This window comes from Camellia sinensis, chromosome 6 (assembly GCF_055761805.1).
Source record: "Camellia sinensis isolate YWXY chromosome 6, ASM5576180v1, whole genome shotgun sequence".
Classification (NCBI taxonomy): Eukaryota; Viridiplantae; Streptophyta; class Magnoliopsida; order Ericales; family Theaceae; genus Camellia; species Camellia sinensis.
Window position 1 is genome coordinate 183,860,706 of NC_138966.1, and position 23,627 is coordinate 183,884,332.

Below are 23,627 nucleotides of genomic sequence, written 5' to 3' on the forward strand. Positions count from 1 at the left end.
ACACCATCAACCTCAGCCTCCACCCTGTCAGCCCATGTTATAGCTGCCACCCCTTGATCTTCTTCATTTTGGACCTCTCTTTCGTCACAGCGTTGCGACTCCTCATCAAAAGTCGATCGATTGATCATGTCCTCCTTCTCCGATGTCTGCTTGAGTTCGAGACCCGCAAACCCAGGTACCAAACATTGCCTCGAAGTCGATGGGTCTTCCACCCGTTCTTCCTCCACTGTGTCGATGTTCGAAACGTGAACCCCATGTCGTGGGCCAAACTTTGGTGTAGATTAGTGAATATCTGGGCCACTGGAGTAGTGGACCCATTTTGTGCCGCTAGATCCTTCACAGATAGAGCAAACCACATACTTGAAGCCCCCATTTTGTTGTGGCCCAAACCTACATTATTTTGAGCTTGAACCATCATCCCAGAGTTGAACTTATGAGTTGGCCCAATCACTCTATTAAATTCCATTATATTTCTGGGTCCAAACCCATTCGTGGGGCCCCTCAAATGTGTGTTTCTAGGCCCAACCCTATTATTAAAACCTCTTCTGTTATGGAGCCCAAGCCACTGCCCATCTTTCTGCCCTTTAATCATAGTCCTGTCCACTTTCGGTTTCAGAGCTAGCCCAATGACCTTCTTCAAACCCATACTATTATGGCCCAAGATCAACCCCGCCGCTTGTCTTTCCTTCTTTGGTAGCCATATCCGTGTTGACCCAATCCCGTCATTCCCATATCTGTGTTGACCCAATCCCGTCACTCCCATGGTTTTAGAAAGTCATAGAGATGCTAGTGTAATTTATAGATAACAATGGTGAGGACCAATATTATAGGGCGACTAAAATAATGACAATGAAGAAGATGATGAACCTTTGTGTTATAATAACCTTAAATAAAAAGTTAAACAACTTTTGACACTTCTACCAAAAATGTTAATGACACGTAAACATGACATATCTGCAAACCTAAAGGGTTTGTCCACCTATATAATCGAGGCCACACTGGTTAAATTAACCAAAAGGGATCTGAACATGGCACAAGGACCTTAAAAGGAAACTGTGAAGGAGAATTTACAAGTCCTAGAAAGAAATTTAGTGTTTTACAAACCAGCCAAGTAAAGCCCTCAATAGTTTCTCAGAGGACAACCTACCTACCATAGCCCCATTGTTTCTCCAGTAATCAAAAGACTAATGGGAAAAATATCTCAACATACTATGGGTATTCCATGCCATATATAACCGACCGACACCCCACAAGTTCCATGATAGAAAAGCGCATAGACTAAAAGTTCCCAAAAATGTCCAATGATTTCAACCAAATTGCCATAAATAATCTATTTAATTACGTGCAATATTTTGGCATGATAATAATTTGTTTCTTTAGTTCCAAATGGGTTATAACCCACCTCTCTATTAGGTTTAGATAAATAATAGAATGTTTTATATGTTTCACCATGCCACAGAATTGGATCCGTCAAGCAATGCAATGTCAACCATCCATCCAATTAGAATCATCGGTTCATAATATCATACGCAAAATATATCTAACGTCAGTAAATGGAAATTTTCCCATTATCCGACATTCTATTATGCAGATTACCCAGACAAAGAAAAAGGAAGTTTCTATACTCGTGTTACTTACAACTTACACGTAAAAAAAAAGATCACATACAATTTGTAATAAACGTTAATATCCTTGAGGATCATTTGCTCTGAGTTATACTCACCTTCACTCCAAGTCTGTTGCAAATATTTTCAGCAAGAATAAGGGCATATGCTGAATGCTTGTCTGCCCTAGATGGATCTGAAGAAAGAATAGTTAGTGACATGCCATCTAAAGCCAATAGAAATATTATGTTCTATTACCTCCAAGTAGCCACTCTCTATCAGATATTACAACAATCGACAAGGGAATATCTTCACCATTCTTGAAATTTTTCTGGATATTAGTTATGGTTTCCTTTAAGACATTATAGTCCATGGGGTTGCCAATCTGCACATATGAAAGAACATGAAGGATTCAAAGGAATGTGGAAAAAGAATTCTAGAATTGAGAGAGAGAGAGAGAGAGAGAGAGGGGGGAGAGGAGATAAATAGTTCTAACCATATTTGATGAGACAGTACCCTATGGGAAACCCGGACATTTTTTAGCTTGCGTTGATGAACAAGGTTGCTTGCCCTGTCATCCATCGGCACATCTGACAATGTTTCCTACACACACATAGATCTTAAAATATAAAATTTTGATCAATGTACATAAAATCTGAGAACTTAATGTATGCAATATCTAAGACATTAATTTATCTTGTGTTTGATTTCACAAGAGGGGAAAGGGAAAAGAAAGAAATACAGTGAATGAATAATGTCAATCTACTGGTGGCCTTGGGAGTGACACTTAGATATTGTCAAATAGCTATTACTAATACAGCATCTGGATGCAATATATTTGCAGATAAAATTGCTAAAGAATTGAAAAGAGCAAAGCACTCAAGATGACTAGATGACAGTTTCTAATTTGATGGCATCAACAAACAGCTTAATTGTCCCCAGTAAGAACGGGGTGGTAATGCCAACTTTGATGAAAACTATCAATCCATGAAAATAATTATTGAAATAATTGGAGAAGCAAAAGGCATACTTTGCATTACAAGAGACATATATATATATATATGTGTGTGTGTGTGTGTGTGTGTGTGCAAAACATGACAGATTTCTAATATTAAAAATTTATAGCAGACTTTTATAGACGAAATAAATGATTCGTTCAAAAGTGAGTTCAGCATGAAGCTGATTAAGAAGAGACTGTATTATCTTTCTGTTAACTTTCTAATGCTTCATCCAAGGTGCCTAAAGTTACATCTAGCTGTCACTCATTTTTCTACAAATCTTGATAAGTTCCTAGTTAGTTATCTAAAAAATATGCAAACAATCATTGGACTAGTCAATGTCACAGATAAGGTTACACTTAGAAAATATGAGGAAGAAGAACTCCAAAAATATGAGGAAGAAGGAATATATTTCTGTTATATTCAAAACTTCTTATCATACAAGACCAAATGACACTCCTTATATAGGAGATATTACAAACATCATCATAACCCATTATATGCCACTTACATATTATATATTACCACTATCTACCACTATCATATTATATACATGCCACTATCTACCACCAACACCACTATCATATTCTATACATGCCACTATCTACCACCAACACCACTATCATATTCTATACATGCCATTATCTACCACCAACACCACTATCATATTATATACATTAACACAATTTCCAGCACTCCCCCTCAAGCTGGTTTGAAGATATCTTCCATAGCCAGCTTGCTAGTCAGCTTATCAAATTGCTTCTTGTGTAGTCCCTTCGTTAGCACATCAGCTAATTGTTCACCTGTTGGAAGGTAGGTCATACAGATTATGCCAGCATTGATTTTCTCTTTGATGAAATGTTTATCCACTTCTATATGTTTTGTGCGATCATGTAGAACTGGATTATGAGCTATAGATATAGCTGCTTTGTTGTCACAATAGACCTTCATAGGTGTCGGGTGAGAAAGCTTTAATTCTTCAAGAATTCTTTTAATCTACATTACTTCACAGATTCCATGGGCAACAGCTCTGAACTCTGCTTCTGCACTACTTCTAGCTACCACATTCTGTTTTTTACTCCGCCATGTAACTAGGTTCCCACCTACAAAAGAGCAGTATCCGGATGTTGATCTCCTGTCTGTAACACTTCTTGCCCAGTCTGCATCTGTGTATACTTCAACTTGAAGATGTCCATGTTTCTTGAACAGTAAGCCTCTCCCTGGAGTTCCTTTCAAATATCTTAAGATCTTATAAACGGCCTCAAAGTGCTCTGCCCCTGGTGAGTGCATGAATTGACTTACCATGCTGACTGCAAAGGCAATATCAGGCCGCGTATGAGACAAGTAAATCAATTTCCCTACAAGTCGCTGATATTGTTCCCTCTCTTTGACTTCTTCAGCCTTAGCAGCTTGTAACTTCAAGTTAGGCTCGATCGGAGTCTCCACCATCTTACAACCAAGCATACCTGTTTCTCCAAGGAGATCAAGAACATATTTTCTCTGATTAACGAATATACCTTCCTTGGATCTTGCAAATTCCATTCCGAGGAAATACTTGAGGGCTCCCAGATCCTTAATGTGAAATTCTTTTGCGAGTTTCTCTTTGAGGGCTGCTAACTCTGCTTCATCATTACCAGTTAAAATGATGTCATCAACATAAACAATCAAAATTGCAATTTTACTGTTTTTTGAATGTTTATAAAATATTGTGTGATCTGCTTGACTCTGCGAGAAGCCACAACTGATAACTGCCTTCCCAAAGCGTTCAAACCACGCTCTTGGTGATTGTTTGAGTCCGTATATTGACTTGTTCAATCTGCATACTCTGTCGCTTCCAAGTCTCTGCTCAAATCCCGGTGGTAGGCTCATGAACACCTCCTCCTCAAGATCACCATTGAGAAATGCATTTTTAATGTCAAGTTGATGTAGAGGCCAATCTGAATTTACTACAAGAGATAACAGTACTCTGATGGAATTTATTTTAGCAACAGGAGCAAACGTCTCCTGATAGTCGATTCCATAAGTTTGAGTGAAGCCTTTAGCCACCAGTCTCGCCTTGTATCTCTCAACGCTTCCATCTGCGTTACATTTTATCGTAAACACCCATTTACACCCAACTGTTTTCTTGTCTTTGGGTAGATCAACTATCTCCCAAGTACCACTTCTCCTTAAAGCATTCATCTCCTCCATGACTGCTAATTTCCAATTCGGATCATCCAATGCTTCCTGTATATTCCTTGGAACAAACAAGTGTGAAATCCTAGATGTGAAAGCTCTATGGTTTTTAGACAGTCTTTGATAGGAGAGGTAATTTGCAATAGGATGTTTAATGCAATTTTGGACACCTTTCCTAATTGCTATAGGAACATCAAGGTCGGAAATAGAAGGAATAGGATTACCTAAAATGCCAGAACTCGGGTGGACATTCGGGTCATTAGGATGGACATTCGGGTCATTATTCCTCAGATGAAATCGCTTCCTAGTATAAACCTGAAGCTCAGGATTTAGATCATTTTGTAGTACTTCTCCCCCTAAACAAGAATCTTCTTGACTAGGCACCATAGAACTTGGTTCTCCTAAGTGATCATTATCAGACAGATGTGGTTTTTGTGTAGGATAAATGACATTGGGGAGCGGGATAGAAATATCCCAAAAACGGTCTTCTACTCCACTTGTCTCCCCCTGAAGAGAAGTGTTGGGGAAATAGGATTTTGTTTCCACAAATGACACATCCATACTCACATGAAATTTCTTGTTTTGAGGATCGAAACACTTATACCCCTTTTTGTTTGAGGAATAACCCAAAAAAACACATTTTATAGCACGGGGGTCAAGTTTTGAACGAAATTGACTGGGAACATGTACATAGGCAGTACATCTAAAAACTTTGGCGGGTAAATCAGAAAACAACCTCGTGTCAGGAAAAAAAGTTTTGAGACAATCAAAAGGTGTTTTGTATGTTAACACCTTTGTAGGCATCCTGTTTATCAAATAAGAGGCTGTTAAAATTGCTTCACCCCATAAATATTTAGGAACATGCATGTAAAACATTATAACACGTGCTACTTCAAGTAGATGTTTATTTTTTCGTTCTGCAATGCCATTTTGTTGAGGGGTATCCCGACATGTAGATTGATGAAAAATTCCTTTTTTTTCCAAAAACTCACCCAACTGCTCATTGAAATATTCTGTTCCATTATCAGAATGTAAAATACCGATTTTGGTTTGAAATTGGTTTTCAATCATATTGTAAAAATTTGTGAATAAATTTTTCACGTCAGATTTTTTATTCATCAAATAAATCCAACATAAGCGGGTATGGTCATCAATAAATGTAACAAACCATCTTTTACCAGAAAGAGTAGTGATTTTAGAAGGGCCCCAAACATCACTATGAATCAAATAAAAAGGTTTTGAAGCTTGGTAAGGTTTTGGCAAATAAGTAGAGCGATGAAATTTTGCAAAAATGCAACTTTCACAATGAAAAGAAGAACAATCAATCCCTTTAAATAATTCTGGAAATAAATGTTTCAGATAAAGAAAACTAGGATGTCCTAGCCTATAGTGCCATAGCATTATTTTTTCTCGAACAGAGATTGAACTAGTACTATTAAAGCTCTGAGCTTTTTTATTACTAACAGGTACTTCATCAAAGTAGTAAAGACCTTCAAGCATCCTAGCACGCCCAATCATCATCCCCGAGTTCTGGTCCTGAAATTCACAATGGGATTCAAAAAATGTAACACGACAATTAGAATCCTTAGATAGTTTACTGACAGACAAAAGGTTACAGGCTAAGTTGGGGACGTGAAGAACAGCATTGAGATTAATTTTCTCAGTTAGTTTAATAAATCCTTTTCCTGCAATAGGTGAAAAACTACCATCGGCTATTCTGATTTTGTCATGACCAGAACAAGGGAAATAGGTACTAAATAAATGGGAAAAACTAGTCATGTGATCGGAAGCACCGGAATCTATGATCCACGGAGAGAAGTTTAGGCAAGAGAAGGCTTTAGGATTTCTACCTGTTTGTGCCAACAAAACACTAGGAGTACCGGATGAGGAGTTGGATTTTATCAGCTTTAAGAGTTGATCAATCTGCTCTTTGTTGAAGGGACCTGAATCGGCTTCATTAGCGGTAGGAAAGCCACGATTCTTCTCTCCTTGTTTGCTGCTTTTCCAGTTGACAGGTTTGCCATGGATCTTCCAACACGTTTCGCGTGTATGGCGAGGCTTGTTGCAAAAATCACACCAGACCCGTGGCTTATCATCAAACCTGCGCTGGTAATTTGCAGCCTTGTTGGCCGCAACATCGCTAATTAAAGCAGAAATTTCAATTGATTCACCAGTACCTTTTTTCTTAAGCATGACGCTCCTTCGGCTCTCTTCCCTTCTGACTTCGGCAAATACTTCGCCAATGGATGGGAGAGGAGGTCTGCCAATAATTCTTCCTCGCACTTCATCGAACTCAATGTTGAGGCCGGCAAGAAACTTGTAAATACGGCTGTCTTCCACAGTTTTCTTGTGGTGGTTGCAGTCGTCAACCGATTTCCATTCGTATGTGTTGAAGATGTCAAGATCCTGCCACAACCTTTTCAACGAATTGAAATATTTGGTGACGGAATCATCTCCTTGACAAATCTCTCCCAACTTCAAAGTTAATTCGAAAACTTGAGATTGATTTCCTAGGTCAGAATACATCTGACTAACATTATCCCACAATTCTTGTGCAGTAGTATAGCACATGTAATTAGAGCTTATATCCTCCTCCATGGAATTGACCAACCATGTCATAACCATGGAGTTTTCAGCGTCCCAACTGTCGAACAGCGGATCATTAACAGCAGGAGCCTTCTTGTCACCAGTGATGTAACCGATCTTTCCTTGCCCACGGATATACATCCGGACAGATTGTGACCAGCGGAGAAAATTATCACCATTTAGGCGGATGGTGGTGATTTGGACATAGTGAGAGTTGGACGTTTTCACCGGAATGGCAGCGGCAGGGGTTGAAGTGGTTTGGGACGTGACTTCCGACATGGCTATGACGGTTTTAGGGCTGCTGTGTTTTTTGTTGCTCTAATACCAACTTAGAAAATATGAGGAAGAAGAACTCCAAAAATATGAGGAAGAAGGAATATATTTCTGTTATATTCAAAACTTCTTATCATACAAGACCAAATGACACTCCTTATATAGGAGATATTACAAACATCATCATAACCCATTATATGCCACTTACATATTATATATTACCACTATCTACCACTATCATATTATATACATGCCACTATCTACCACCAACACCACTATCATATTCTATACATGCCACTATCTACCACCAACACCACTATCATATTCTATACATGCCATTATCTACCACCAACACCACTATCATATTCTATACATGCCACTATCTACCACCAACACTACTATCATATTCTATACATGCCATTATCTACCACCAACACCACTATCATATTATATACATTAACACAATTTCCAGCAGTTACCCCAGAGAAGTTATTAAGCATGCTGCTTGATTTATTTTATTTTATTTTTAAAAGGAGAGGGAAGGGTCACGGCCATGGCATTTTTTGCACAAGTGGTTAGTGGCCCCTTCATAATGCCTATAGACCTCACAATAAATAAATTAAAAAATTGAAAGAGTCACCGCCATGCATGTTCTTTCAAAGTTGCAAGTTGTAAGACCTAATTATTCCCTCAAACTCCAAAACAACAATTTATAATGATTGAATATATATATCCTCAACTAAAATTGCAGATACAATGAAGAGTTCCAAAGAACATTAGAACATACCAATACACTGCCAGGTCCAAGATAATTATCATACTCTGCAATCATTTCTACAACATCAGGGCGCCACCCAAGCATTAGTATGCATTCTTTTGGTCCTAGATTCCAGTCTGATGCCTACTAACAAAAGTCAAACATAATAGACTGAAAACCAATCTTTCAAATAACAATGACATATATGTAATTCTATTCATTTAAATAAATAAACAACTGACAAACATGAAATTGTGTATTGGGGAAGTAATATACCTTTGATCCTGATTTTGTGGGCCGCTTCACTATATTTTCAAGCCTCATCCTTTTCATTTCTAAGGATTGTTTAGGAGATTCACTGTTCTTCTCTACAACTTCAACATTGATTGGTGTCTTATTTTCTTCTTTGACAACATTTTGATATTCAAGCCGAGGTTTTTTCTTCCCATGAACGGGTGCAATGAACAATACCTATATGAGTAAAAGGATAACATCAGAAGCAAAGAATGACAAATATAACTAACTAAAGAATTCAGCAAGGAGAAAATTTTCAAACAAATTCTTGGTAAGCAAACTTATTCTCCTTGCAAAATTTTAACCATCTATGGTGACTAAGCGAGCACGAGATCTTTGGACAACATGATGACATAATGATGCCTCCACTATTGAATGGCTAAATAAGTACAATAGGGTTTGGAAGCCTAGAGAAAAAGCTATGCGTTTAATGATTATTAAGAGACCTTTTAGGACAGAACAAAGTGTCCATTGTATTGTTTAGGGTATTTGTTTACATTTATTCTAAACTCATATGTTGGTGGTGCTTTTAATTTATGTCTTCTCTGCTTTAGTCATCTAAACTCATATGTACATACTGTTTAGGGCATTTATACAACCATTTATTTGCTATATACTTGATCATACATAATGAAAAATGACAAATAATTTTGATTTAGTTTTTCCATCACAACAGTCAAGAAGATTTTAACATTATTCATCAAATTGGGTCCAATCGTAATCCAAGCCCATGCTTATGGCCCATGAAATTGTAGATAACTAATATACTGAATTTAAGGCTTTGTAAGAGCATTTGGAAACAGTAAAAAACAAGCTTATGGCCGATGAAAATCAAAATGCAGAGCCCAAGCTTTGGCCCAAGGCCATAAGAGAGCGGAGCATGATTTGGTTGGACCGATCCAAGAGAAAAGAAGGGACAAGTCAAAATAAAGAAGCCAGCAGTGAGAAAAATGTCCAATTTGGTAATCAGCATTTAAGTGAGGTCTTAGAGTTGAATTGCAAAATGGATTGAAATAATGCTTGTCCAAGGGTAATTTGAAATTGGAATATTTGGCCCAAGAAATTCATGGGTGGATTCCTAGGGATTTCAAATCCCTATATCAGATCCATATGGTGTATTGGATTTTGGAATTTGGATTCGAAATCACTGCAATCCAAATCCAAATAACATTTTTTGTTTTTGCAAACCTATGCTATTCAATGTATTATTATTTTGTTCAATGCCAGATAAAAATATTAATTCATGAAAAATTCTCGTGTGGAACTGTTTACAAAGATAATATTTTGACTACTTTTCAAGCTGTTCTTGTATGCACTTTTAGTATCACAATCTGTTCAATTGGATTAATAAATTGGATTTGCAAATTTGAAATGTATAATATCTCAAAAAAAAAACTACAATCTATTCTTTTATACTAAAGGATAAGCAATGTTAAAAAAATGATTATGTGTGCATACTTTGTCAAATTGCTGTAAAACTTCATCATCACTTGGGTGAAAATACATCTTCCCTCCCCGATAAAGACCACAAACAACTGACTGCAAGGATTTTAAAAATAGAAAACATATTAGGACCAGAACTGTTGATTACAGTGGATGACAGCAACAACAAAATTTTATAGACTGTTTTACCTCTTGGAATCCACGTCTTACTTGCCTATATGTTAATCCCGCTAGATTAGGAAAATTGAAGAGGTTAAATACATTCTCTGCGACATACAAACATGACTGTTGGTAAATTAAGTAGGATGTCACTCGCAATAAAACAGTGGAAGATAAAAAAAAAATAGAAATAAAAATAAAAATATTATACTATGATGATTGGAGCATAGGTAGTACTCAGACAACAAAATATCATCCAGGAACCAAATGGGGATGTAGTTAGTTCCAAGTCCAACACCTAAGAACCCAACCAAGCAACCCCTCTCATGTAATGTTATCCCCTAAAAGGAACATACACAGAGGTTTGCAAAGTGACATAATGAAAAACACCTGACAGAGTGACATTGAAAAACTACGAACACGGTTACATGGACATAATTAACTGCATGGACATTAAGATGGTCAGAAATTGTTTCTACCATACAAAACAACAAAGCTTCGCAGAATAAACTCATTGCACGACAACCCTTTGCAATCTAGGTGCCATAAATTAAACCCGACCCTTAATAAGTTTGACAGAACTTCAATAGAAAATCAAAGTTGGCAGTTGAACATAATGTGACAAGACCTCATAGACACACTGTTGACAAATACCAACAACCCATAACATTGTTGGATATCATTGAAAGGAATCAATTTAAAAAGAAAAAAATTGATAACTTCATCTACAGAGGCCAAATCAAATAAATAAAAGCAGGTATTCTATTGATTGATTATAAGTTATTGATATTGTATAACTTCTATATTCATCAGACAAAGTTAAGGTAACAGAAAACAAAGAAATTATTTAGTATGATTGGTTTCAATTTTCTCAATTCAGTTTTTTAAAAATTGAGTTTTTTGTTTTTCATGTTTTTTTGTTTTTAGTGAATATTTTTAAAATTTTAAATATTTTTTTTACTTTTTTAAATGCACCTTACTTAAATGTATCTAAAAAGTAAAATATTTGTGAAAAAATAATACACAAAAAAAAACTAAAAATATACTGAATTTTTGTATTTTTGGTATTTAATGATTTTTTTAAAGATTTTTTTCATGAAAATTATACCTTTTAAGTGTATTTATGTTAGGTATGTCTAAAAATTACAAAAAAATTGCTTAAAATATTTAAAAAATTCAGTAAAAATAAAAAATGCGAAAAATAAGAAAGTAAAATTTTCTGAAAAGTGTTTCCAAAAAACTAGAAACAAACATGGCAATCATTTTTTGAGATTTTGTTTTTTTCCTTTTCAAAGTGAATTTTACATATAAAGAAGCACAATTTTCAATGAATCTGAAAGTGTCCATACTTCGATAATTAAGCAAATGTCTGTAAATCTTTATAAGGACTTTTTGACGAGAGCATTGAACAAATAATTTGGACGAAACATTTTCCACAGGCTGTACTTTTAATCCTGAGATTGACTTTAAGAGCTCACATGTATTGGAATCTGCAACCTGCAGGAATTAAGAGGACAAACTCATCATAAATTTTGCATCCTGAACTCTATTACGTGATGTCAATCAAAAAGCCTCTCACAAGAACGCACCTCAACAATGGTGGGCACAGAAGCCATTTTTGGAAGAGGTTGAAGGGCAAGTACAGAAAGAAATGCATCCGTATCAACTTCATATCTGAAAAATTGATAATTTGAATTCAAAAGACTGCAACGAAGTATAATTTTAGAAAATTTAACTAACATAAATTGTGAATTCATGAAATTTTGGAGATTGTAGTGTCCAAAACAGAACACACAAAATGAGCACAATGGGGCATGTAATCTTGTGTTAAGTGTTAGGGGTAGTTTGGTCTTTATGTATTATGCTTTTTAGTATAAATAGTTGTGCGCAAGGGGGAAACCCTATGCTTTTGAATTAAGGAATATACAGCAACTTTCTCTCTCTCTCGTTGTTGTTGTTGTTCTTCTTCTTCTTCTCATCATCTACACATTCAACATGGTATCAAAGCAATATCTTCCTCCTTGAAGATGATTCCTCTCATTCTTGTCTCCTTGTTCTTGTAGGTAGGTATGTCTATAGCAACAGAAACAAATAAATAAATAAATAAAAATAAAAAATTGTCAATATGCTCGAAATTTCATGGGTATTCATCCTGTAATCTCCTTTTGATGTTTTGATCATTCTTGATTGCTTTTTCCAATTTTTTTGATTTTTCGTCAAAATCGGGTGATTTTTCAAAAGTTCTTGTTTGAACCCTTTTTGATTGGTTTTGTCCCTTCCTTTCACTTCTGTGGGAGCCGACTGGCACCCTTCAAGGGTTTACTATCCCTGGTTTGAGGCATTTTGGTCCTACCTTGGCTTTTTCTGCGTTTTGGATGGTCTGCTTCAGTTTTTTGGACTTGTAGGTGATCTGTTGCTGTGTTCTGGGATAATCTTGCCCAGTTTTAGCCTTAAAAGGTGAGTTGTTGTGCTGATGCAGTGTTTTCTGGATTGGTTTAATATCCTGCTTGTGTTTCTACCCCATCTTTCTTTCATCTCATGGCTGCCAACGAGGGTAAAGGCAAGGAGGAGAGTGGACTGAGTCCTAGTATGACTCTTGGTGATGGTCCATCTCTCCAGATTAGTCCAATCAAGCTTAATAGTACTAATTACTTGATTTGGTCCCGTTCCTGCAGTCTTGCCATTGCCGCCTAGCGGTTGACAAGCTATATTACTAGTAGTATCCAGCAACCTACTAAGGATAGTGCTTTATCTGCACAATGGATTTCTGAGAATGCTTTAGTTATAACCTGGCTCATCAATTCTATGGAGCCTACCATTAGTCGTACTTTTCTCTTGATGGATACTGCTCACAAGATCTGGATAGTTGCCTCTCAAATGTATTCTCAACAGGGAAATGATGCATAGGCGTATAAATTGCGTAAGAAGATTAGGGATTTGGATCAGAAAGATCGCTCTCTAGCAGTCTTCTATGCTGAGTTGAGTGGTTTATGGCAGGAGCTAGACTTCTACCAGAGTTTCCAGCTAGTTTGCTCCATGATGCCAGTATGTTTCAGCAGGCTGTGGAGAAGGAGTGGGTATATGACTTTCTTGTTTGCCTGAATTTGGAGTATGACCAGATACGGGTTCAGGTGTTGGGTCGCTCTCCATTTCCTACATTGTGTGAGGCTTATGCAATGGTTCAACAGGAGGAGAGTCGTCGTAGTGCTATGGTGCATGCTCCTATTCCGAATCGGTCCGCGATGGTTGTCGGCCCCAAGTCACGTGATACTCCGCCTGATCAGCCTCAAGGTGGTGGTAAGGGTCCATTGGTTGATCAGGACCGGTTAAAGTGTGAGTATTGTGGGAAAGATCGACATGATAAAGAACACTGTTGGAAGTTGCATGGCCGACCTACTCGAGGCCGTGGTCGTGGTCGTGGTCGTGGTGTTCGTCCTCAAGCATATGTTTCTGAGACTACTGCTAGTGCCTCGGATGATGCTGGTTTTATTTCCCAAGATCAGCTTCACACTCTCAGACGTTTGATGGCTCGACTTGATTCTTCATCTGCCTTCGCTCCTTCCTCTTCTGCCTCTTCCAACTTTGCCCACACAGGTGTTTCTGCTAGTGCACTTAGTGCCTCTTCGTCGTCTCCTTGGATCATTGATTTCAGTGCTATTGATCACATGATGGGTACTTCTAGTTTTTTCCATTCTTATTCACCTAGTTCTGGGCGAGATAAGGTTAAAGTGGCTGATGACACTTTATTTTCTATCTCCGGCAAGGGTTCTGTTCATTGCACCTCTTTACTTTCGCTTCACCTGTTCTTCATGTTCCAAATTTTTTAACTAACTTACTTTCTGTTAGTAGCCTTACTATTGCTCTCAGTTGCTCTGTAACTTTTTTTCCGACTCATTGTGTCTTTCAGGAACTGGCTACGGGAAAAATGATTGGCAGTGGTAGAGCGCAAAGTGGATTGTACTTTCTAGATGCCATTCATGTATCACCTTTGTCCTCTCAGGCTCTTCAATGCACTTCTGGCTCCTCCCTTCGCTTTCACCTGTTCTTCATGTTCCTTTATTAGTTCGTGATTGTCCTAGGAATAACTTTGTTTGTGACGCTTGTGAGCTTGCTAAGTATAAACGTAATTGTTATCCTTCAATTAATAAAAAAAGTACTTTTCCTTTTATGCTTATTCATACCAATGTGTGGGGTCCTTCCCCGGTGGTTTCTATCTCTGGTTATCGGTGGTTTGTCACATTTATTAATTGTTATTCCCATGTGACTTGGATTGATTTACTTCGTACTAAAAATGAGGTCTTCTCGTGCTTCAAAAGTTTTCATAAAATGGTATCCAATCTCTTCAATGCTACTATCAAAATTTTTAGGAGTGATAATGTGACTGAATATGTTGATGGAGCTTTCAGGGCATACCTCGCGAAGCATGTGTTAGAATTTCCCATCTTTACCTTCACCTACTCCACTACACACTCCACTTCACCTACCTCCACTTCACCACACACTCCACTTCACCTAACCCACTATCACCTCCACTACACCTACTACCACATTTTCTTCTATATATAGATTGTATAGGAATTGTAATCAAACAATCTTGTAAGATATCAATCAATCAATAATACATAATTTTTTACATGGTATCAGAGCAGGTTTAGAACCTAATATTTTTCGCTTCCCCGGCGGGCGGCAATCTCGCCTTGGCCGCCCGCCGGACAAACCCAAATTTCCCTAATTTCTTCTTCAATGGCAGTGACGAAGAGTTCGAAACCGATCTTTCTCAAATTTTCACTTCTCTGCTTTCTCTCTATCCTCTCTTCGGCACTCGCGATCACGCCCTGGACTGGGTGAAGATTTCAACTCCAGGTCTTGGTGGTCCGGCCGCATCTGGGGCCGCCACGGTTGCCGCTCCACCGTGTCTTCGTCTCCCCCTTCCTCCGCTGCCTCCAAACCGCCTCCCAAGTCATCGGCGGCGCCGGCGATTGGTGGAGCTTTGAAGCCAAAATGGCGTCAAGTCTTCTCCATCTTCTTCCATAAGTTTAGAGAGTTTGGTCTGCTTTTGAGAGAGAGAGAGAGGACCTTTTTTTTTTTCAGACACAACCCACAAAGATTCAAGCTTTTTTAGAAACCTCAAAAACAAACAGTGATGTTTGTGGTGTGGGTTTGTGTCTCTAGTTGAGTTCTGAACAAGAAGAGACACTTCTGAAATAAAAAAAAAACAGAGGGCTCAGATCAAATATTTTGAGCGAGAGAGAGAGAGAGAGTTGGGTGATGGCGTGTTTGGTTTGCTTTTGCTTTTCTTTTTGGGATGTTTTTGCTTTCATCTGAAGCACCTCTGTTTATCTCCACTCAAGGCCACCCTCATAAAATAAAATAACAACATATCACCACACTGCAGCAGCCGAGGGACCAGGTTCACACACACCCACGTTCTTTCCCACTTTTTTTTTCTTTTAATATATATATATATATTTTTATTATAATATCTTTCCACCAATATATTTCCACCATCCTCTAAAATAATATTTCTTTCCATCCTCCCACTTTGACCCATTCTTTGTATTATTATTATTCTTATTATTATTATTATTATTATTATATCTTTCAAAAAAAAAAAAAAAAAAAAAAAAAACATTTTACACATTTGCACAACAGCCCATATTTTATTTCTCTCAGGGATCCACCCCGATCACAATTTTACATAAAAAAAAAAAAAAAAAAAAAAAAAAAAAAAACCAAAAGACAACACCGAAAGCTTTGTTTTCTTTTCTGCAGACGGTCACCCACCGCCATCACTTCTTCGCCTATTCCGCCGGCCTTTTCTTCTTGCCTCCGTCCTGAGTGGCCCTTGACGGTGCTGCCTCCGTATTTTCCACGCCGCCGAGCACGTTCACTCCCCCATACTCCTCCACTGCAGCATATGGCGGCCCTCCGAATCGAAACATCACGGTGGCCTTCCGCTTCAGCTCCTTGTTTTCTGCCCTTAGCACGCTAATCTCTGCTCACGCATCCTTATACATGCGTTGGAGCAGAGCCAGCTGGGAGTTTAAATGCTGCACCTCATTTGTCCTACTCTGCAGCCGGTTCGACAGGTTTGTGACCGCCGTCATGGACTCCACACATGCCTTCAAAGTATACTGATTCGCCTCCACATCCGTTTGCACTGCCATTCTTTGCTCCACCGACCGCATCGGAAAGTTCAACGGAGCAAACTCCGGGGCGCTTGGTTGAGGTTCCAGTGCCACCGCACCAGTTCTCTCTCTTGTTGACTCGTTGAGGTCGGGAAAGAGGGTGAGCAGTCCACGGGAAGACGAAGACGAAGCCATTTTCTGGGCAACAGAGTGTTACAGACTCTCTCTCTCAACCCAACGCAGAGTTTTTCAGAACTCTCTCTCAGAAAACAGAGTGTTACAGAATCTCTCTCCACAATCTCTCTCAGAATTTCTCTCGCAGGTTTTTTGCCTCAGCCTCAGCCTCTGTCTTATAGCCGAGGCAGCCACGCGCATCGCGCGCCTCTTGCCACCAGCCGACAACCGGGCGCGCAAGCCAAGGCGCCCACGTGCCTCGCCATCATGTCTGGCACGTCTTTTGATAAAATTGGGCACACCTTTTGAGGGTGCGATTTTTTAGGGGTCCGACAAGACTCTATAAACTGTCCCGACATTGATTCCGGTTAGTTTCTACAAGGGTCCGACAAGACTCTATAAACTGTCCCGACATTGATTCCGGTTAGCTCCTTTATGGGTCCGACAAGACTCTGTAAACTGTCCCGACATTGATTCCGGTTAGTTTCTACAAGGGTCCAGCAAGACTCCATAAACTGTCTTCTACAACGGTCCGACATGACCCCATAAACTGTCTTCTACAACGGTCCGACATGACCCCATAAACTGTCTTCTACATCGGTCTGACACCGCCATCCAGTGTCCTCTACACCGTTATGACACCCCCATACAGTGTCCTCTACAACGTTATGACACCACCATACAGTGTCCTCTACAACGTTATGACACCACCATTCAGTGTCTTCACCAATGGTCTGACACGACCACACAGTGTCTCCTATCCTTTTTTTATTTTTATGTATTTTCTTGTTTTGTTCCTCTCTCCAAACTCAAGTTGGTTAGTTTCTATCCTCCTTGAGTTTGCGGGGGGCTGTTAGAATTTCCCATCTTTACCTTCACCTACTCCACTACACACTCCACTTCACCTACCTCCACTTCACCACACACTCCACTTCACCTAACCCACTATCACCTCCACTACACCTACTACCACATTTTCTTCTATATATAGATTGTATAGGAATTGTAATCAAACAATCTTGTAAGATATCAATCAATCAATAATACATAATTTTTTACAGCATGGCATTCTTTACCAGACCAGTTGTGTTGGCACTTCTGAACAGAATGGCATTGCTGAACGCAAGAATGACCACCTCCTTGAGGTTGCTCGCTCTCTCTTGTTTACCATGAATGTTCCTAAGTCTTTTTGGGGGGATGTTCTTACCACGGCTTACCTTATTAACCGTATGCCCCCTAGTGTCCTCCACTTCCAAATTCTACTTGAGCTTCTTCCTGTGACTTATCCCACTTCTTCCCTTCCACCTCGGGTCTTTGGTAGTGTCTATTTTGTTCATCTTCAACCTCGTACTCGTGGGAAGCTTGATCCTAAGGCTGTCCGGTGTGTCTTTCTTGGTTATTCTGCTACTCAGAAGGGCTACAAATGCTATGACCCTCACACTCATAAGCTGTATGTTAGTATGAATGTCACATTCCGTGAATCTGAGTCCTTTTTTTTTTGGTCCTCCGCTATCTCCTCAGAGGAAGAATGGTATTGATGAGATTGCGGATGAGACGACATCATATCAGCATGAGTTGTCTTTTTTCCTTCCTAATCAGCGGGTTGTTATTTGTGGTGAGAGGGAGCCTAGCAGTTCTGTTGATGATTACTTGGATATCGGTGGTCATTTGGACAAAGCTGATCTTAAGACTTATTCACGGCGTTAGAAAAAACAGGTTTCTCTTGTGCCACCAAGTCAATCATCATCTCCTATGCTAGTTCCACACCAAGTTTCCACTGACTCTACAGGTAATAATCCTCAACCCATTTCTTCACCTGTTGTTAATGGTCCTGTTACTGATGATTTGAGTCTTCCTATTGCTCTCAGAAAAGGGGTTAGAGCTTGTACTCAACACCCTATTTCTAAATTCATGTCATATGATTCGTTGTCTTCTCTATATCGTGCTTTTGTTTCGTCTCTTTCTTTTATATGTATTCCACAGGGTTGGAAAGAAGCCATCAATGATCCTAAGTGGAAGGTAGCTGTGGTATAAGAGATGCAAGTTTTGAGTAAAAATAACACATGGGAGTTGGTGTCTTTTCCTAAAGGGAAAAAACCAGTCGGACGTAAGTGGGTGTTCACCATTAAGCACAATGTAGATGGGACGATTGAACGGTACAAAGCAAGACTAGTGGCCAAGGGATTTACCTAGACATATGGAATAGATTAGCAAGAAACTTTTGCCCCGGTAGCAAAGATGAATTCCATTTAAGCTATTTTGTCGTGTGCGCTAATTTGGGATGGCCTCTACAGCAACTAGATGTGAAGAATGCTTTTCTTCATGGGGATTTGAAGGAGGAGGTATATATGGATGTACCTCCAGGATTCTCATCTCAGTCTACAGTTGGAACGGTTTGTAGATTGAAGAAGGCTTTGTACGGTTTGAAACAATGTCCTAGAGTCTGATTTGGTAGATTCCTAAAGGCAATGCTAGGATTTGGGTATCAGCAAAGCAATGCGAATCACACATTGTTTGTCAAACGCAATGTACATAGGGTAACAGTGCTTATTGTATATGTGGATGACATAGTTGTGACAGGTAATGATGAGGAGAAGGTGACCCATCTCAAGATGCAATTAGCCAAGGAGTTTGAGATGAAAGATCTTGGTCCATTGAGATACTTTCTTGGGATTGAAGTTTCCAGATATGATAAAGGCATCTTCATTTCTCAAAGGAAGTATATTCTAGATCTTGTTGAGGAAACGGGCATGTTAGGCTGCAGACCAGCTGATTCACCGATTGAGACTAATCATCGTCTTTGTAGTGGGATTGGTGAGCTTGTGGACAAGGAAAAATACCAAAGAATTGTGGGAAGACTGATATATCTCTCTCATTCTCGTCCAGATATTGCCTATGCAGTTAGGATAGTGAATCAGTTTATGCATGATCCTCGTGCAATTCATTTGGATGCAATCTATTGCATTTTGAGATACCTTAAATCTGCCCTTGGAAAACGAATTTTGTTCTCTAATCATAGTCACTTGAGGTTGGAAGCATTCACAGATGCAGATTGAGCAGGCTCTATAGATGACCAACGCTCCACCTCCGGTTATTATGCTTTTGTAGGGGAAATCTAGTCACATGACATAGGAAGAAGTAGGTGGTAGTTTCCAAATCTAATGCTGAAGCTGAATACAAGGTTATGGAACATGTGAACTAATGTGGCTTCAATCTTTATTGAGTGATATAGGGCTTGATTGGAGTGATCCCATGACTTTGTATTGTGACAACAAGGCTGCTATTAGTATTGCACACAATCCTGTTCAACATGACCGAACTAAGCATATTGAGATTGACAGACATTTCATAAAGGAGAAGTTGAATAAGGGCGTGATATGTATGCATTTTGTTAAGTCTGAAGATCAACTGGTGGATGTTTTTACTAAGGGTCTTAGTAGTAAAATCTTTCACCCTATTTGTTGCAAGTTGGGCATGAGAGACATCTTTGCACCAACTTGATAAGGAGTGTTAAATGTTAGAGATAGTTTGGTCTTTATGTATTATGCTTATTAGTATAAATAGTTGTGAGTAAAGGGGAAACCCTATGCTTTTGAATTAAAGAATATACAACAGCTTTCTCTCTCTCATTGTTCTTCTTCTTCTTCTCCTCATTATCTATACATTCAACAGCTACCCTCCATCTTATACCGAAAACATGTATTGTAACTTATACAGGTAAACCTGCAGACATAGATGACTAACCCTATGGGTAAGGAAAAGATAAATTCATGTGGCCAGAGAGGGTTTGAATTCAGGCAGTGGAACAAGCAATAGCACTGGTAAAGCCAGAATGGCTGAAAAGGACAAAGAGATGAGATAATTAAATAAAAACTTGAAGACTCACCACAACAAAAGATATGGTTCTGGAGAATTTGGTCAGACTGAAAAAATAAAATAAAATAAAAAAAGAGGAAAGGAAGAATGATATGGTTCTGGAGAATCTGGACAGACCGAAATAGTTGCATGAAAATTTACCAGCCATGCAGGACACTAACAATCAAATAATGAGAATGTTGTATCTTAAAGAGTAGATAATAAGTGAATCAACAATGTCCACACTAAATAATATCCACAGCCAAATTATATTCAATATATGGAATTTCTTTGGTTATTGGCCGTAATGTGCCCTGCAAGTTCTTCCAAGTATCTTAATTGAACATTCTAGCCATAGAAATATGTTCTATCCATCCAATAATGCACTACCATCACTGAGTAAAATTCCAGGCTATATGCCATTAGAAAATTATTCTTCATTGTTCTTTATTTTTTGTTCTCTTCTTTGGCAAATGGTAGAAATCAAGTCCCCCCAACATGCATAACCTCTTCAATGACCTCCCTTTTAAAGATGATGCCAGCACTTAACCTCTGTGTAATAGCTTGGGAAAATTATAGTTATTTAATAAGAGGTTTCTCAAGCTGACACCACAAAGTAGATTGGCATTCTCCTAAAATAAAATTATAGGTCCAGTAAAAATAATATGGCTTAAAAAAGAAAGCAACTTCAATATTATTCTGGGCTAGTTTAGAAGATATCCATGGACTGAAGCCAAAAATTATCAACCAAGATAGAGCCAGAAAAGGAAGGTGAAAAACAAGATATATATATATATATATAGAGAGAGAGAGAGAGAGAGAGAACAACATAAAATAAAAGGAAAAAAAACAAGTAATAATATTTATTATTACAAAAATATGTTTTTCATATCAACATTCTTACCGATCCTCCTTAGTTGGCAATATAATTATAGCACGTGCCTTATTAGCTGCAGCCCTTTCAAATGATTTTGTTAAGCTCAGACTGCAACTGTACAAAGAAAAGCTAAAACATGTAAGAACTGAAGCAAGCCTGAACAATTCTATCTAATCCAGTAAAAGTTACACTTCCATGCTTTGAAATCTAAAAACTTCAAATTAGTCAAAGAGTGAATGTCTCTCAGGTGGTTTTCGTTGGAACTCTATTAACAAATAATAAATAAGAAATCAAGTTTCACAAGCAATAAAAACAAAAGCAATCTTAGTAATGGTGGTTTCTAGACAATGAGAGAGAAAATATGGGAATTAGGGATAAGATTGTGAGCTGTTAACACTTTTATATGGAGGGAGAAACCCATCTTTAATTTAAACCTCCATTGTGCTTCACTTTAAATTTTCAAATTGTATGTTAAAACCTTGGCCTAATAACCATGAGATTATGGGTTCAAGTTACGGGGCAACCACTTTGTGCACTATGCTAAAGGCTAAGTGTGTGTCCAATATTTTCCCTCCCAAACACACATTAATGTGTACTAATTGGGCATTGTTTTTTATGTTTGTTTTTACAACAATACTATTTGTTATGATGAAAGAAAGGTATACGTTGATGTCTAAAGTATTAGCTAACTTGTTGTAAAGTACCCTAGAAGTGTCAGATAAGTTCCAAATCCAAAATACAGAATGCACTTTTATATTACAGACATGTCCCAGATGAGCTGGATGCATGTCCATGCATCTCAAACAATTGGCATTGTTTTGACACCCAGACAGATACTCTGTGGTAGTAGCAGCACATATGCTACAGTAGCCACATCCAACCAAGAAGAGTAAACCGCTAACAGAGAAGGCATTTCTATCATGGTCCAAGAAACATAAAATTGTCTCTCCTGCAAGCCACCATTCTGACTGAAAGAAAGCTATTGCAAAATACGAACCCCGCAGTACCCCAGTCAACAAAACATACACATACCTCTTTGTAATGATGTCAATATAATTAAGATCTTTGCCAATATTGTCAGCTATTTTGTCCATCTGCTTCCTTGGAAGATCAGACAAAAGAAGAATTATTTGCTTCCTGCAAACATATACATGCAAGGAATTATTGAAAACAGTATCTCAAACTAAACTTAAGTAGTATCCATAGTACAGCAAAAGAAACAATTACCTAGCTGTAGCAGTACCTAAGTGAACGGCAAACTCGTGATACTCATTTAACTGCTTTAGTATAAAGGCCAGACGACTATTTAATCCACAAATAATGATATGATCAGTCTCCAGAACTTGCATTTGTGCTCCTTCTCTGAGTTTTTGCATATTATTCTGTCCAAAAGGTAGTCAGGAGGATGCTGTTGAGATGTGAGGGAACTATAGCACATGAAATCACTCCGAAGAGCTTACCCTGAACTGTTCTGTCATTGTGCTCAACAGACGGGAGTAGAATAGTATGCCCCATATAGCAAGAGAAAAGCCAAGAACACGTTCAACCCGTGTCCGTTGCTGCAGCTCAATACCAAAGTATTTCGTAGCCATATTAGTTACTACCCACATTCCTTTTAGCAATGTGAAAATAGTGATATCTCAACCATATGAACAATATTGAATTTAAAAAATAGTATTGTACTCTTAAATGAGTAGATGATGAACACAGGCATGCCCAAGCGTCCCAGAAGCAGTCTTCCAGACGTTGCTCACTACCCCTGTGTTGTTCCACAATGGATGTAGCTGAATTAGCAAACATAAGAATTACATGTAGCAAGAGTCAATTAATACAAATACAAGCACCAGCATATTGACTATTGCAAATAAATATTTAATTAATAAAAACAGTGGGAAAAAATAATATCAACCCAATTTTCCATGCAGCAGAGAAGAGTGTTCTGACAATGGTTCAACTTTGTGATACTCCCTTAATTTAAATTTTGTGATACTCCCTTAATTTAAATTTTGTGATACTCCCTTAATTTAAATTCAAAGTAATCAAACTCTAGTTAAATGGTCCCTTCAAATTTGTCATTTAATTACTTGTCAGGGGCCAATTACTAGAGAAAACATCAATTAATGGAAATAATTTCTTTCCACATTAAAGAAAACTTTTTTTATACTCCTTTAAGATATAAAACTATATAGAACACAGACGGAAAAAAAAAATTGAAAGATCTCTGTGATGTCTATCCAAGAAGACATGCATAAATAAAGGACTAATCATTTCTAGCAACATCAAGAACACCAACTACTTAAACGA

The 23,627-nt window shown here is 38.2% G+C and overlaps 1 protein-coding gene across 3 annotated transcripts in view; it reads right to left on the minus strand.

Moving 5' to 3' along the window:
- Positions 1-23,627, minus strand: part of LOC114287907 (ion channel POLLUX-like protein, putative (DUF1012)) — a 51,846-nt gene that overhangs the window by 22,752 nt on the left and 5,467 nt on the right. For all 3 annotated transcript variants that reach the window (XM_082875632.1, XM_082875634.1, XM_082875633.1), the window contains 14 exons: positions 23,007-23,082; positions 22,784-22,882; positions 22,551-22,705; positions 22,356-22,460; positions 21,351-21,437; positions 11,879-11,963; positions 11,639-11,786; positions 10,320-10,396; positions 10,146-10,226; positions 8,670-8,864; positions 8,424-8,537; positions 2,121-2,207; positions 1,863-1,989; positions 1,724-1,800 (listed from right to left, as the gene is read on the minus strand). In XM_082875632.1, the coding sequence (XP_082731758.1) occupies positions 1,724-1,800; positions 1,863-1,989; positions 2,121-2,207; positions 8,424-8,537; positions 8,670-8,864; positions 10,146-10,226; positions 10,320-10,396; positions 11,639-11,786; positions 11,879-11,963; positions 21,351-21,437; positions 22,356-22,460; positions 22,551-22,705; positions 22,784-22,882; positions 23,007-23,082 (1,513 nt within the window). The remainder of the gene's footprint in view (positions 1-1,723; positions 1,801-1,862; positions 1,990-2,120; positions 2,208-8,423; positions 8,538-8,669; positions 8,865-10,145; positions 10,227-10,319; positions 10,397-11,638; positions 11,787-11,878; positions 11,964-21,350; positions 21,438-22,355; positions 22,461-22,550; positions 22,706-22,783; positions 22,883-23,006; positions 23,083-23,627) is intronic.